This window comes from Mastomys coucha, unplaced genomic scaffold (assembly GCF_008632895.1).
Source record: "Mastomys coucha isolate ucsf_1 unplaced genomic scaffold, UCSF_Mcou_1 pScaffold5, whole genome shotgun sequence".
NCBI classification, from domain to species: Eukaryota; Metazoa; Chordata; class Mammalia; order Rodentia; family Muridae; genus Mastomys; species Mastomys coucha.
This window is the reverse complement of record NW_022196911.1, coordinates 83,372,444-83,385,027: the sequence shown is the minus strand read 5'-3', so window position 1 is coordinate 83,385,027 and position 12,584 is coordinate 83,372,444. Positions and strand designations below refer to the sequence as shown.

Sequence of the window (12,584 nt, the reverse complement as noted above, 5' to 3'; positions counted from 1 at the left end):
AAAATGTCTGGTCAAAGGACAACTTTTAGGTTCCAGGTTGGTGTTCTCCTTTTGCTGTGGATTCCAGGTATTAGATTCAGGTCGTCAGGCTCATCTGGCTTTACTTGCTTAGCCACCTCACCAGTCTGGGTTCTGTAAGTCTCAATGTTTCTTTAGTACAGTCAGGCTCCTCTTCTGTAAGGAGAGTTTTACCACCCAACCTCCAGTGGTTTGTGAATATTACAACTGCTCTCTTAGCTGAGTACCCAATAGGATAACAGGCCCCAGACCTTAGCATGACTGACTCCATGATGAAAATACCATTCAGGCTGTAAAACTCACCACATAGACAGCACCACCTGCCAAACTAAAACAAAAGTCTAATCCATCAAAGTCCATAGTTCCAGGAAAGTCTCTAACCTTTCTTTTTAGCTTCTGTAGTTCTACTTTTGACTAACTATTCTTGTTAACTAAAGTATGTCAACCCAGAACATGTGTTTTTGTGCTTAAAAGCTCACCCCACAAAAGGCTCGGTGCTACACTGGGATCCTGAACCAACTCAGTGTGGTTGCTATCCAGCTGATAAAGACATTTTATCGGCTTAAACCCATGTCCCAACAGTCTTCACTGGTGAATAGACCGAAATACAAATCTGGGTTACCTCAGTGAACAACACAAATATGACCTGGCCTTCTTTAGCTTATAGTTGATAAGAACAGGAGTGGAAGAGCTTACTGGTCTGTAAGTGTGTTGTGCAGTATGAAATGAAAGTATGGAGCCAGAGAAGGACTTGGCAGGTAAAGTGCTTGCCGTGGAAGCCTTGACAACGTGAGTTCTAGCCCCGTAACCCAACTCTTGGAAGTCGTCCTCTGACCTTAACATGTATGTTGTGGGGTTGGAGAGATGACTCAGTGGTTAAGAGCACTGACTGCTCTTCCAAAGGTCCTGAGTTCAAAGCAACCACATGGTGGCTTCACAACCATCTGTAATGAGATCTGATGTCTCTTCTGGTGTGTCTGAAGACAGCTACAGTGTACTTACATATAATAAATAAATCTTTAGACCTGAACAAGCAGAGGTCCTGAATTCAAATTCCTAGCAACCACATAATGGCTCACAACCATCAGTACAGCTATAGTGTAATAAATAAATAAATAAATAAATAAATAAATAAATCTTTTTAAAAAAATGTACAGCTACAGTGTACTCATATACATATAAATAAATAAATAAATCTTTAAAAAAAAACATGTATGTTGTGACACAGGCACCTGCATGCTCCAGCACTCCCACACACACAATATTTTTTTGAGACAGGGTCTTTCTATTATGCAGCCCTAGAATTGCTATGTAGACCAGGCTGTCCTCCTGAGATCCAGAGATCCACCTGCCTCTGCCTCTCAAGTGCTGGATTTAAAGGCATAGGCTAATGTGGGGTATATTTGTTTGTGTGTGTGTGTGTGTGTATGAGAGAGAGAGAGAGAGAGAGAGAGAGACAGAGAGAGAGAGAGAGAGACAGAGAGAAAGAGAGAGAGACAGAGAGAAAGAGACAGAGACAGAGACAGAGATGTGATAATTTGGTCTGTGCATGGATTAGAAGAAGGCAGGCAGAATACTGGTAGAGACTCTTACAGAAGGTTCAAAAATGTCAAGAAGATTCTCTGAGGACATTAAGTAACACAGCTAGATACACAAGGGCAGCACATGCCACAATGTATTTAAAGAGTTAAGAGAACTCCATTTTCTCTAAGAGCCATAGCCACAGATCCAAGCAAGATCCATAGAGTAAAAAGATCATTATGAAGGTGGAATGATGACTCATTGAAGCGCTTGCTGTGCACACATGAAGACTCATAAAAAGCAGGTGTGGTATGCACCTGTAACCCCAGTGCTTGAGGAGGCAAAGGCAGATCTCTAGAGTCCAACAGCCAGTCATTCTAACCAGTCAATGAGCTCCAGAATCAGTAAGAGCGCCTATCTCAAAAAAAATCTATGTGAGGTGCACCAGAGGAAGATACAGTGGTGACTTCTGGCCTCCACACATGAACACTCATATATCTGAGCACACATGTGCATATAACTTCTATACATATACCAAAAAAAATGAATAAAAGGTCACTGTGGTTGGGGATATAGATTAGTTGCCTGGGTACTTGTCAAACAGATTCCAGCCTGAGCTAGAATAAACTGTAGTGCTGACAAAGGCCTATAGTCATAGTACTCAGAAGGTGGAGGAAGGAAGGTTCACAAGTTCAAGGTCATACTCAACATAAATGTAAAGCTAGCCTGGAATACATGAGAAATACATCTCAAAACAAGAACACCACATGGTGTTAAATATTGGAGAAGAGGGAGAATTTTCTAACAGTTCCTACATTTTGCCATGGTCTACACTCCTCTTGCTCACTCTTCCATCTTCATCGTACTTCTCAGGCATGCGGTGCTTTGCCTATGTTTACGTGTGTGCACCTTTTGTCCAACTGGTGCCATGCACACCAGAAGATGGCTTCAGATCCCCGGGACTGGAGTTACAGTTGTGAACTGGCATACAGGTGCTGGGAATCAAAGCCAGGCCCTCTGGAAGCACATCCAGTGAGCCATAGCTCCAATCCCTCACTGCAACTTCCTGATAGCTTCCCCATAACTTATACTGCTTCTCTATACCACACTGACATTTTATACATACTGGCCTTTCACATGGAGCTCTGTACCTGCTGTTCTTGGTGCTGGATGCTTATCCTCCAGATACAAGGCTGGCTCTCACCCATCATTCCAGACAGAGTTGGAGGTCACCTCTTCAGAGCAGCTTCCCTTGAATACTTTATTTAATGTTAACTTGCCTGATTTTTTAAAGATTAATTTATGTATTTTATGTATATAGATACTTCGTCTGCATGTACATCTGCACATCAGAATACAATATCAGATGGTTGTGAGCTGCCAAATGGGTGCTGGAAATTGAACTCAGAACCTTCAGGAGAGCACTGAGTACTCTTAACCACTGAGCCATCTCTCCATCTCCATTAAGTTGCCTCTTACCATCCAGATGTAATTATATCATTTTAACTTATTATCATAAACAGCATTTATCATTATTACCATTTGGTCACTGAGTAGCTAGGTAAACTCCAGGGCAGCAGACTCAGTTTGCTCATCATTGCTTGAAGGCCTAGGGCAGTGACTGGCATGTAGGAGTTACTACAAAGATTTGGAAGGCAGGCATGGTGTCAAGTACCTGTAATTCTAGCACTTGAAAGGTAGACTCAGGAGAACCAGAAGTTCAAGGCCAGCCTTAAAGGAGGCATGCTAGCTGGAAGGAGCACCTTGAGAAGGCTGCTGGACAGGCAGTGGTAGCAAAACGGGGGGAGGGGGGGTGAGAATCCGAAACCTACATCTTGGAAGTGAAAGTTTCGTTTGTCTGGCAGGGAGGGGCTCTTTGCTGTTGTCGTTTTTCTCTTGTTGTTTTGTTTTCTCACACTGTACTAAGAATGGCCTCGAACTCTCAGCAATCTTCCTGCCTCAGCCTCCAAGTGCTGAGACTGTAATCCTGTGTCACCATGCCCAGCTTGAAACAAACAAGTCTACTGATTTTTTTTTAAGTGTAATGAGTTACGATTGTAAATCTAATGGAGCTGAGAGTCAAGGATGGTATCTTTATCTCTGATTTGAGAGGATAACACGACACTAATACTGAGTGGAAGGAGAAGCTAAAAGCAACAAGTCAAACATGGTGAGCTCAATATTGGCTGGACCAATGAATTACCTGAAAAAAATCCACGAGGAGGCACTGAGTGTACGATAAGCGCTTGGGCTCACATCAGAGGCTCATTCCTCACAATACAGGATTGTTAGAGCAGGCCCAATGACCAAAGCCATGGAAGTAAACTAGGTCACTGCTTTGTGCTGTGAAGAGACACCATGACCAAGGCAACTCTTACAAAAGAAAGCTTTTAATTGGCAGCTTGCTTACAGTTTCAGAGAGTTAGTTCACAATCATCATGGCAGGACGCAGACAGGCATGGGACTGAGAGTTTTAAATCTCATGGGGGCAGGGAGGACCTGGTCTGAAGTGGGCTTTTGAAGCCTGACCCCAGCAACACACCTACTGCAATAAGGCCAGAACTCTGAATTCTTCCAGACAACTGGGGACTAAGCATGCAAATACATGAGCCTCTGGGGGCTATTCTCATTCAAGCCATCCGTCATTTAGAAAGAACATTCAGAGAAAAGCTAGAGGTGGAGGCTGAGGTAGAATACTCAGAGGTAGAAGAAAAACCAGTGTCTAACATCAATGAGACTGAGGAAGTAAGTGGAGGAAAAAAAATTTATCATGAGGCAAAAGTTGACTGCGTGATTTAGGAATATGAAAGACACTGGTGACCTGAGTAACTTCTGAAGAAGTGGGACCCAAATTCTAGTGTGCTGAGGAGAGAGGGGGAGGCAAGGCACTAAAGATATCCAGGGTAGTGGGTACTATGAATTATGTATTCTAGTTAGCCTCTATAAAAGACACAAAATCCTTTTTATTTATAAGCTGTAAGCCTAGATGGTCCAGGTTTTGAGCTGTTCTAACTTACATCCCAGCCATATGTCCCTTGTTATCTGCTGTCTGATTCTCGCCCCGGTTATCCTCACGGTCCACTTCTCCTGGTCACCTGCTCATGATCCATCATCCAGCCTCGAGGCAACTTTCTCCTCTTCCCCTCCTCCCTGGTCTCTCCTGAGACCCTTCACGTCATCCTCAAGTCCTGCCTTCCTCTCTACTGCTCGATCAGACTCTAACCTTTTTAATAAAATACCCATGAACTTAAATGTGGGAAGCAAGGTTTACATATCAAAGGCTGATGTAGGGGGCTGATGTAGTTTGCCTTAGGGCAGCCAGATCTACTTAGCAGCATCAGAGGAGCCCCCACCAGTTGTGTTTTAAGAACCACAGTAGGAGAAGAGTAGTTCAGCGGCTGGAATGCGGGACATGCTTTCTCTAGTGCTGAGGACTGTCTGCCACGTGCTGGATTGCTGCTTTAAAATTTATTGCTATTGCTCTTTGGTTTGAGGAGTTTCTTGGAGACAGGGTCTCTCACTATATAGTCTGATCTGTTTTAGAACTCATTTTGTAAACGAGGCTGGCTTTGAACTCACAGAGGTCCACCTGCCTCTGCCTCCTAAATTTGGAGATTAAAAGTGAGTGAGCACCATCATGGCTAGGTAAGACTTATTATTTTTTTAAATTTACATGTTATGTGTGCACCACATGCATTTGGGTACCTGTGGCAGCCAGAAAAAAGGTGTCTCACCTGGAGCTAGTCTTAAAGACTGTGGTAAGCTGCCTGGTATGAGTGCTGGAAACTAAACTGCAGACCTCTGAAAGAGCAGCAAGGTTTTTTTTAAAAAACTGCAGAACCATCTCTGTAACCTGCTACGTTACTTTTTGTAGTCAGGCTGGTCTTGAACTCACTCTGTAGTCCACCCTGGCCACCAACTTGCAATTTTCCAGCCTTTGATTCCCGAGAGTATGGGCCCAGATCCGGGCAATAATCTTTAAACATAAGAAAATCAACATGTGAATGCTTATGGAAAGAGATGTATAAAGGAGAATGTTTGAGAATAGGGAGATGGCTCGGTGATTAAAGCCTTGCTGCATGATCATGGGAACTAGAGTTCAGATCTTCAAACCACTAGATAAACGCACTTTATAATCCCAGGGCTCGGAAGACAGAGATAGGGTCCCAGGAGCAAGCTGCCTAGCTAGAGCAGCCATGACAGTGAGCTCTGGGTTCAAGTGAGAGACAAATGCTGCTTCAAAGAATAAGGCAGACCTCAGTTAAAGAAGATTTCTGACATCAACCTTGGACCTTCACACATGCACCATCACACATGTAAACATACACACACAGACACAGACACAGACACACAAACATAGCTATGGCTGGCCTCAAACTCACAGAGATCCACCTGCCTCTGCCTTCAAGAGCTGTGATTAAACCTACGTTCCACCATACCCAGTCTAAATTAAAATTCTCATCAGCAAGCATTAGTGTGATCTTATACTTCTCCATTTCTCACGCAGTCTACTAGTCTCCACATTCTTGTGTTTGTCTCTTCAACTCGAGGAAGCTTTTGAGAGGAAGACCGTACTGTACGTCTCTACAGTCACAGCTCCTTACATAGAATACTTGTAAACTTAGGAGTGGTATTGTTTTGTCGCTTGCTTTTCAATTTTTTATTATATTTATTTACTCATTGTTTGTATATGGAGGAAGATCAGAGAACCACCTCTGTGAACCAGTTCTCTCCATCTTCCATGCAGGTCCTGGTGACCAAACCCAGGCTGTCAGGCTTGACAAGTGCCTTACACACTGAGCCATCTCATAGGCCCCTTGTTTGCTTCCTTTTGGAAGGGTCTCACACTGAGAAGCACAGCAATCCTGCTCAGCCCCCCATGTGCTAGAACTCACGAGCTACCACATAGCCATGTAACTTACTAGTTTTCTGATGGTTTTCCTCTAGTTACAATAGCAAGGTAGCCAAACAATGTACCTGCTATTTTATCTGTGCCGAAGAGATTTTCTGCAATCTACAACGTGTGAATGTGGTCATCTGCAACAGGAGCCTTTCACAAAAAAAGACCTACTACCTACCAAGGCAAGATCAAACGCTAGTGCTGCACAATAGTGTGATGCTTCCTAATAAAGGCTAATCAGATGTGAACACTTCACATGGAAGCCTGTCTATTTATCCTAGTCATCTGCTAACAGTAACAGAAAGGCTAAATGAGAGTAGGCACTGGCTTTAGTTTCGCCACAGTTCCATTCACACTCCAAAATGTGTGGAGATGATGTTGTTTATCTTAGAAAATTCAAAATACATTAGGGTGTTCCTGCTGTCTCCTAGTAAGCTGGTTCTAACTGGAAGGGAAATTCAGCAATCTTCCCAAGCCCCAAACTAATGCACAGAAATAGATGTTTCACAACTGGCACTTAACTAGCATTCAAAGTAAATACTTTATTATATAACAGAGTTATGGTTTCAAAAATTTACATCAATAAAAAACAAAAGCCATTTTGAACACAATTAAAATGTTTGCCATCATGGTTCCTTTGCACTTTTCAGAAACCTGATTTAAAACAAATGATTAAGCATGCTACCCATGATAGGGCCACATTATTGTGCCCATAGGAGCAGCAGAACAAAGCGTGAGGTATTCACTGGAACTACTGTCAGACAACTGAAGCGGAGAAGAGAAGGAGGCCACAGCCACAAGGCTCGCACGCTTCAGTTCCGATCACTCTGACAAGTCGCTCTGATCCAGCACAATTATCCTGTGTGCATATATTTTAAGGGACAAAAAAAAAGGGAAGTTTTTTGAGTTCACATATACTTTTAAAAATTCTTGTGCAGTGCTTAGGGTCACATCCCTGAGCTCACACAAACCAGGCAGGCATTCTGACACTAAGCTCATTTCCTAAGCCCAGTGTGTATTTAGAAAACACACACACACACACACACACTTGTATTTAGAAAACACACACACACACACACACACACACACACACACACTTTTCCTATTCAACTGAAGTCACAGGAAAGGAATTTCAGTCTGTATAATCTAGGCAGATAGTATCAACAGTGTGTCTTAGAAATGCAAAATGACTACAAAGCAACTGATAACATCAACATCTTTTATACTCCTTGTGCATGAAAACTTGAACAGCTATATTTAAACAAAGCTGGCATTAACTTCACCTTGTTTTAATCAATTATACATATATAACTTTAAACTGATCAGCTTGGTATGAATTCAGTCTGTTAGAGATATTTATTTAGATACTGGTAAATATTTTAAGTCTGCTTACACACTCTATAAAGAACAAACTCTGACCTACACACACACTATCTCATTACCTGGAAGGTTCAGACCAACCCAGTCGCTTCCAAAAACAGGGTTTTAGTTCATCTTGATGGAACACAGAGGAAGAAAGAGAGAATAAAGCCTGGTTACTTTCTAGGTTGAGGGCGGTCAGACTTCAGCATTCACACTGGGGTGCTCTCCAGCTCAGGGTGCTGTTTACTTACTTGTTCCACTCTAGATCAGACTTTTCTAAAAATGCAAAATGTTTTCTAAAATACAGCTAAGGGCTTCTTCTCCTAACGTCCTATAGCTCCCTGCCATAGCAATGAGTCCAGTGATACCAATTCAAAAGTCCTTGCATTACCTTTCCCAATCCCCTGAGTTATTGTCCTAGTGAATTCACTCTTGGCTAAATGTCCACACCTGGCCCTCTGCCAGTCAGAGTTCTGGAGGAAATAAAATGTACACATAGCTGGTACAGATAAGGACTCCTTAGCAAAGTGGCCATACACAAATGTATAATTAGAGTTAAGGGAACAAACAAGGACTGACAGAGCTTCTTTTGGCTGCAGCTGTGGGAAGCCTAAGTGGAAAGCAGCTAACAGTGAGTGGGATGGGATGGCAGGACAGTTAGTGGGACCTGGTGGGAAGAACTGGAGCAAGGAAAGGCAGGATACTTGTGAGGGACACCGTGGATACCAGATGCAAGGTGTTCAAGGAAGTAGGGGAAAATTGCTATTCAATTTTTTTGCCCTCTAATCTTCTGCCAGGGACCCCAGAAAGTCAGTGAGATACAGTCTACTAGGGTCAGCATCCTGAAACATAAAGCATAAACAAGGTCAGGGAAAGGACAAGAAGGGACTAGGGAAAAGATGTCAGGAACACTGGGTGACTCGCAGGGTGAACATCTAACTCCCCAATAAAGTAAACTTAGAAGGGGGAATCATCTGTAAAGATACAATAGAAGCCTGGAACTCTACTAGGATAGTTTTAAAGTTAAGGTTAATTTATAACTTTTATATTACTTGTAAACTCCATTTAAATTCTGTAATATATGATTTCCTCAGTACCCATGTAAGCTAAATTTAAAATGCTTAAGAAGTTGTATTTTACATTTCTGTGTATGTATGTGCACATGGGCACATATGAAGGAGGTTAGAGGACAACTTACTGGAGTTGAATCTCTCCTTCCTCTGTGGGTTCTGGGGATCAAACCTATGGCCCTCAGGCTTGGTGATAAGCCCCGTAAAGCACTCTCCAAGCCCTTGGTTTTTTGTTGTTTTTAGACAGGTTCTCCCTGGTTGGCCTTGATGTGGGTGATCCTCCTGCTTCTACCTCCTGAGTACTGGGGTATGCATCACCACGCTCAACTTAAATTTAAAGTTGTTTTGAATACATTTAAATGCAAAACAGCTCTATAGACAATGTACAGATTAAGGCTGGCCCATGGCTTATTTTAGAAACAGAACTCAAAAGCCAGGAATGTTGGCCCATGCTTGCAATCACAGCTCCTGCTAGGTAAGAGGACTGACTGCTTTGAGATTGAGGCCAACTGGGCTAGAGTTTCGAAACCCTGTCTCAACAGAGGTATGTAGCAATGGGGGGTGGGGAACTGGGGGTAACCAGCAGAAAGTCCCAGATGCCAGGAAAACGAAAGGTTCCTAGGACCCAATGGGGATGAGATTAGCTGAAATGCCCAACAAAGGGGAGGGAGAACTTGTAGAGACCATATCCAGACATTAGGCAAGGCCCCAGTTGGGGGATGGGGCCACCCACTCATCTCCAAATTTTTAACCCAGAATTGCTCCTGTCTAAAGAAAATACGGGGACAAAGTGTGGATTGAGACTGAAGGTAAGGCCATCCAGAGACTGCCCAACCTGGGGACCCATCCTATATACAGTCACCAAACCCAGACACTATTGTGGAATCCCAGAAGTGCTTGCTGACAAGAGCCTGTCTCCTGAGAGTCTCTGCCAGAGTGTGACAAATACAGAGGTAGTTGCTTGCAGCTAACCATTGGACTGAACACGGGAACCCCAATGGATGAGCTAGGGAAAGGACTGAAGGAGCTGAAGGGGTTTGCAACCCCATAGGAAGAACAACAATATCAACCAACCAGACCCCACAGAGCTCCCAGGGACTAAACCACGAACCAAAGAGTACACATGGAGGGACCCATGGCTCCAGCTGTGTATGTAGCAGAGGATAGCCTAGTCAAACATCAATGGGAGGAGAGGCCCTTGGTCCTGTGAAGGCTCAATGTCTGGGTGTAGCAGAACACAAGGGTGATGAGGAGGGAGTGGGTGGATGGGGAAGCACCCTCATAGAAGCAGAGGGAGGAGGAATGGGATAGGGGGTTTGCAGAGGGGAAATTGGGAAAGGGGATAACATTTGAAATGTAAATAAATAAAATGTCCAATAAAAAAGAAAGGTAATGCCAAAAAAAAAAAGAAAGAAAAAACAAAAACAAAAGAAAAAACCCGCAAAACTGATGTTACTGTTTGTTATGAAGTTGATTGCAATTATTACAAATGCTGAGCTGAACTTCAAGGAAAAGGAAATTATCCCAGGTTGCAAGATTGTGTATAGTATCTGGGAAACATTTATTTTTATTTTTTTATTTTTTTGTTTTTTCGAGACAGGGTTTCTCTGTGTAGCCCTGGCTGTCCTGGAACTCACCCTGTAGAGCAGGCTGGCCTCAAACTCAGAAATCTGCCTGTCTCTGCCTCCCAAGTGCTGGGATTAAAGGCATGTATCATCACTGCCGGGCTGGGAAACATTTCTTAGAAGCTTTGATAGTCACCAAAGCCCAAGGACTACAGACTACATATAATCATTCATCCATACCTTCTTCCAAAGTCCCTAAGAAGCTGTCTGATTTCCTTCTCTCTGGCTTGATGCTTTCTTTTTTTCTCTTCTGTTCAACAATGTCTTCATCTTTGTTTTTTTTCTCCCTTTAATGACAATGATTTGGGGTATTAAAACACATACATAACCATCAGGGGGACAAGACTATGTTCAGAAGTAAGCATCGAGTACTTAGTACTAGTGGGGTGCTCCTACGGGGCAAGTGTTTAAAGTATCTTTATTTACCTTTAGTTCTTGTATATCTTTTATTTTCATTATTTATTTATTTGCTTAGAGACAGGTTTCCCTATGTAGCCCTAACTGGCCTGGAACTCATTAAGTAAATCAGGCTGGCCTTGAACTCACAGTGACCTGCATGCCTCTGTCTCCAGAGTATTGGGATTAAAGGCATGTGTTACTACCATGCTGAACAAGTCTAGTTTAAATGTATGTTAACTTACTTGTTTCCTGAAATGTATGAAGCAGTTACTGCTACATCTACAGTGTGATGAGAAAACCAAGGCACAGAAATTACATACCTAATTAGGTCTAAAGCCTATGTAATCAGACTCTGTTTTCAACATTAACACTATATAGGTAGTCTCAAAGGAAAAATGAAAAAGCATTTTTCTTCTATTATCAGCATTCTCTTTCATTATTCATCACCTTGTCTTCATTTCCTTCAAGGTCCCTGTGATATGAGAAGTCTAAGTAAGCATCTCACAGTTTAAACCACACTCTCCTTAAGAGAAGAAACAGTCACTCCCCAAAAGAGTCGGGGAGAAGATAAAGTCACCTGTGGCAAAAGGGATTTTTCTTCTTTTAACCTTCATTGACATAATCAGACGCTGGAGAGTGGGCAAAGGCCTTTGCATTTATCTTCTACTTCTGTCCAAACACCCAAGACCACAGTCATCAGGTGCACCTGAGCAGCTACGCCTGTTGACACGGAAAGGCTGTTTCTTCTTTATAACGATGTGGCCATTAGACAATCATGCTTCACTAATAAGAAGCTGTTACTCTGCAACATCTCGTCTACCCTCTCTGTTTGTCCCTTCGGGCAGAAGACAGTAAACAGATGCTGTTCACTTCACAGTATTCAGGTAGTGAGGGAAGCGATCAAATTCTTCACTCATCTGCTCTTCTCAGGCCCAGTCTCCCTGGCTCCTGAGCTGCTCTCCCATGACCTGGTTTCCAGACCGGGGACTATTGTGTGTCTTCTCTGTTGACTGCTGACATCCATTTAGAAATGTGTCCTAGGAGTCCTCCAATAGCACATGTGTGACTTGTGGTGAACTTCTCTGATCTGAACAGCTCATTTCTGTTTATCTAGCATTAATGCTATGTCAACTATTTCAGAAACTAAGTGCTGGGTATGTGAATTAAGACTTCCTGCCCTCACTTTTACTCCCAGCACTTGGGAGGCAGAGGCAGGCAGATTTCTGAGTTTGAGGCCAGCCTGGTCTACAGAGTGAGTTCCAGGACAACCAGAGCTACCCAGAGAAACCCTGCCTCAAAAAACCAAAACCAAACCAAACCAAAACAAAACAAAACAAAAACCAAAGAAAAAAAAAAAAGAAAAGAAAAGAAAAGAAAACCTTCCTGCCCTCAACATAATTACATTTAGCAGTTTCCAACTAAAAAAATAATCTAGTTAGGCTTGGTTTCCCACCTTGTATACTTTTGGATCTAAAACTTAGCAACTGTTAAGTATCATCTGAACTGTTGGTTTTGTTTGTCTGAGATACTGTAGCCCTGTGCTCGCTCCTTGGCTGACTTGGAGCTTCTGGGCAGGCCCAGTCTTCAAGAGTTCTGAGTAGCTGAAACTACACATCATGTGACAGCCATGCCTGGCTTTGTCTTTATCTTTTAAAGTAGCTTAGCCGGGCGTGGTGGCGCATGCCTTTA

The 12,584-nt window shown here is 42.8% G+C and overlaps 1 protein-coding gene across 2 annotated transcripts in view; it reads right to left on the bottom strand.

Annotated features, from left to right (window-relative positions):
• Window positions 1–6,961: 6,961 nt before the first annotated feature.
• The window catches only part of Tex14 (testis expressed 14, intercellular bridge forming factor), a 75,634-nt gene continuing 70,011 nt past the window's right edge, over window positions 6,962–12,584 (bottom strand). For both annotated transcript variants that reach the window (XM_031354380.1, XM_031354381.1), the window contains 3 exons: window positions 10,677–10,783; window positions 7,882–7,933; window positions 6,962–7,298 (listed from right to left, as the gene is read on the bottom strand). In XM_031354380.1, coding sequence (XP_031210240.1) covers window positions 7,262–7,298; window positions 7,882–7,933; window positions 10,677–10,783 — 196 coding nt within the window. In that variant the 3' untranslated portion in view covers window positions 6,962–7,261. The remainder of the gene's footprint in view (window positions 7,299–7,881; window positions 7,934–10,676; window positions 10,784–12,584) is intronic.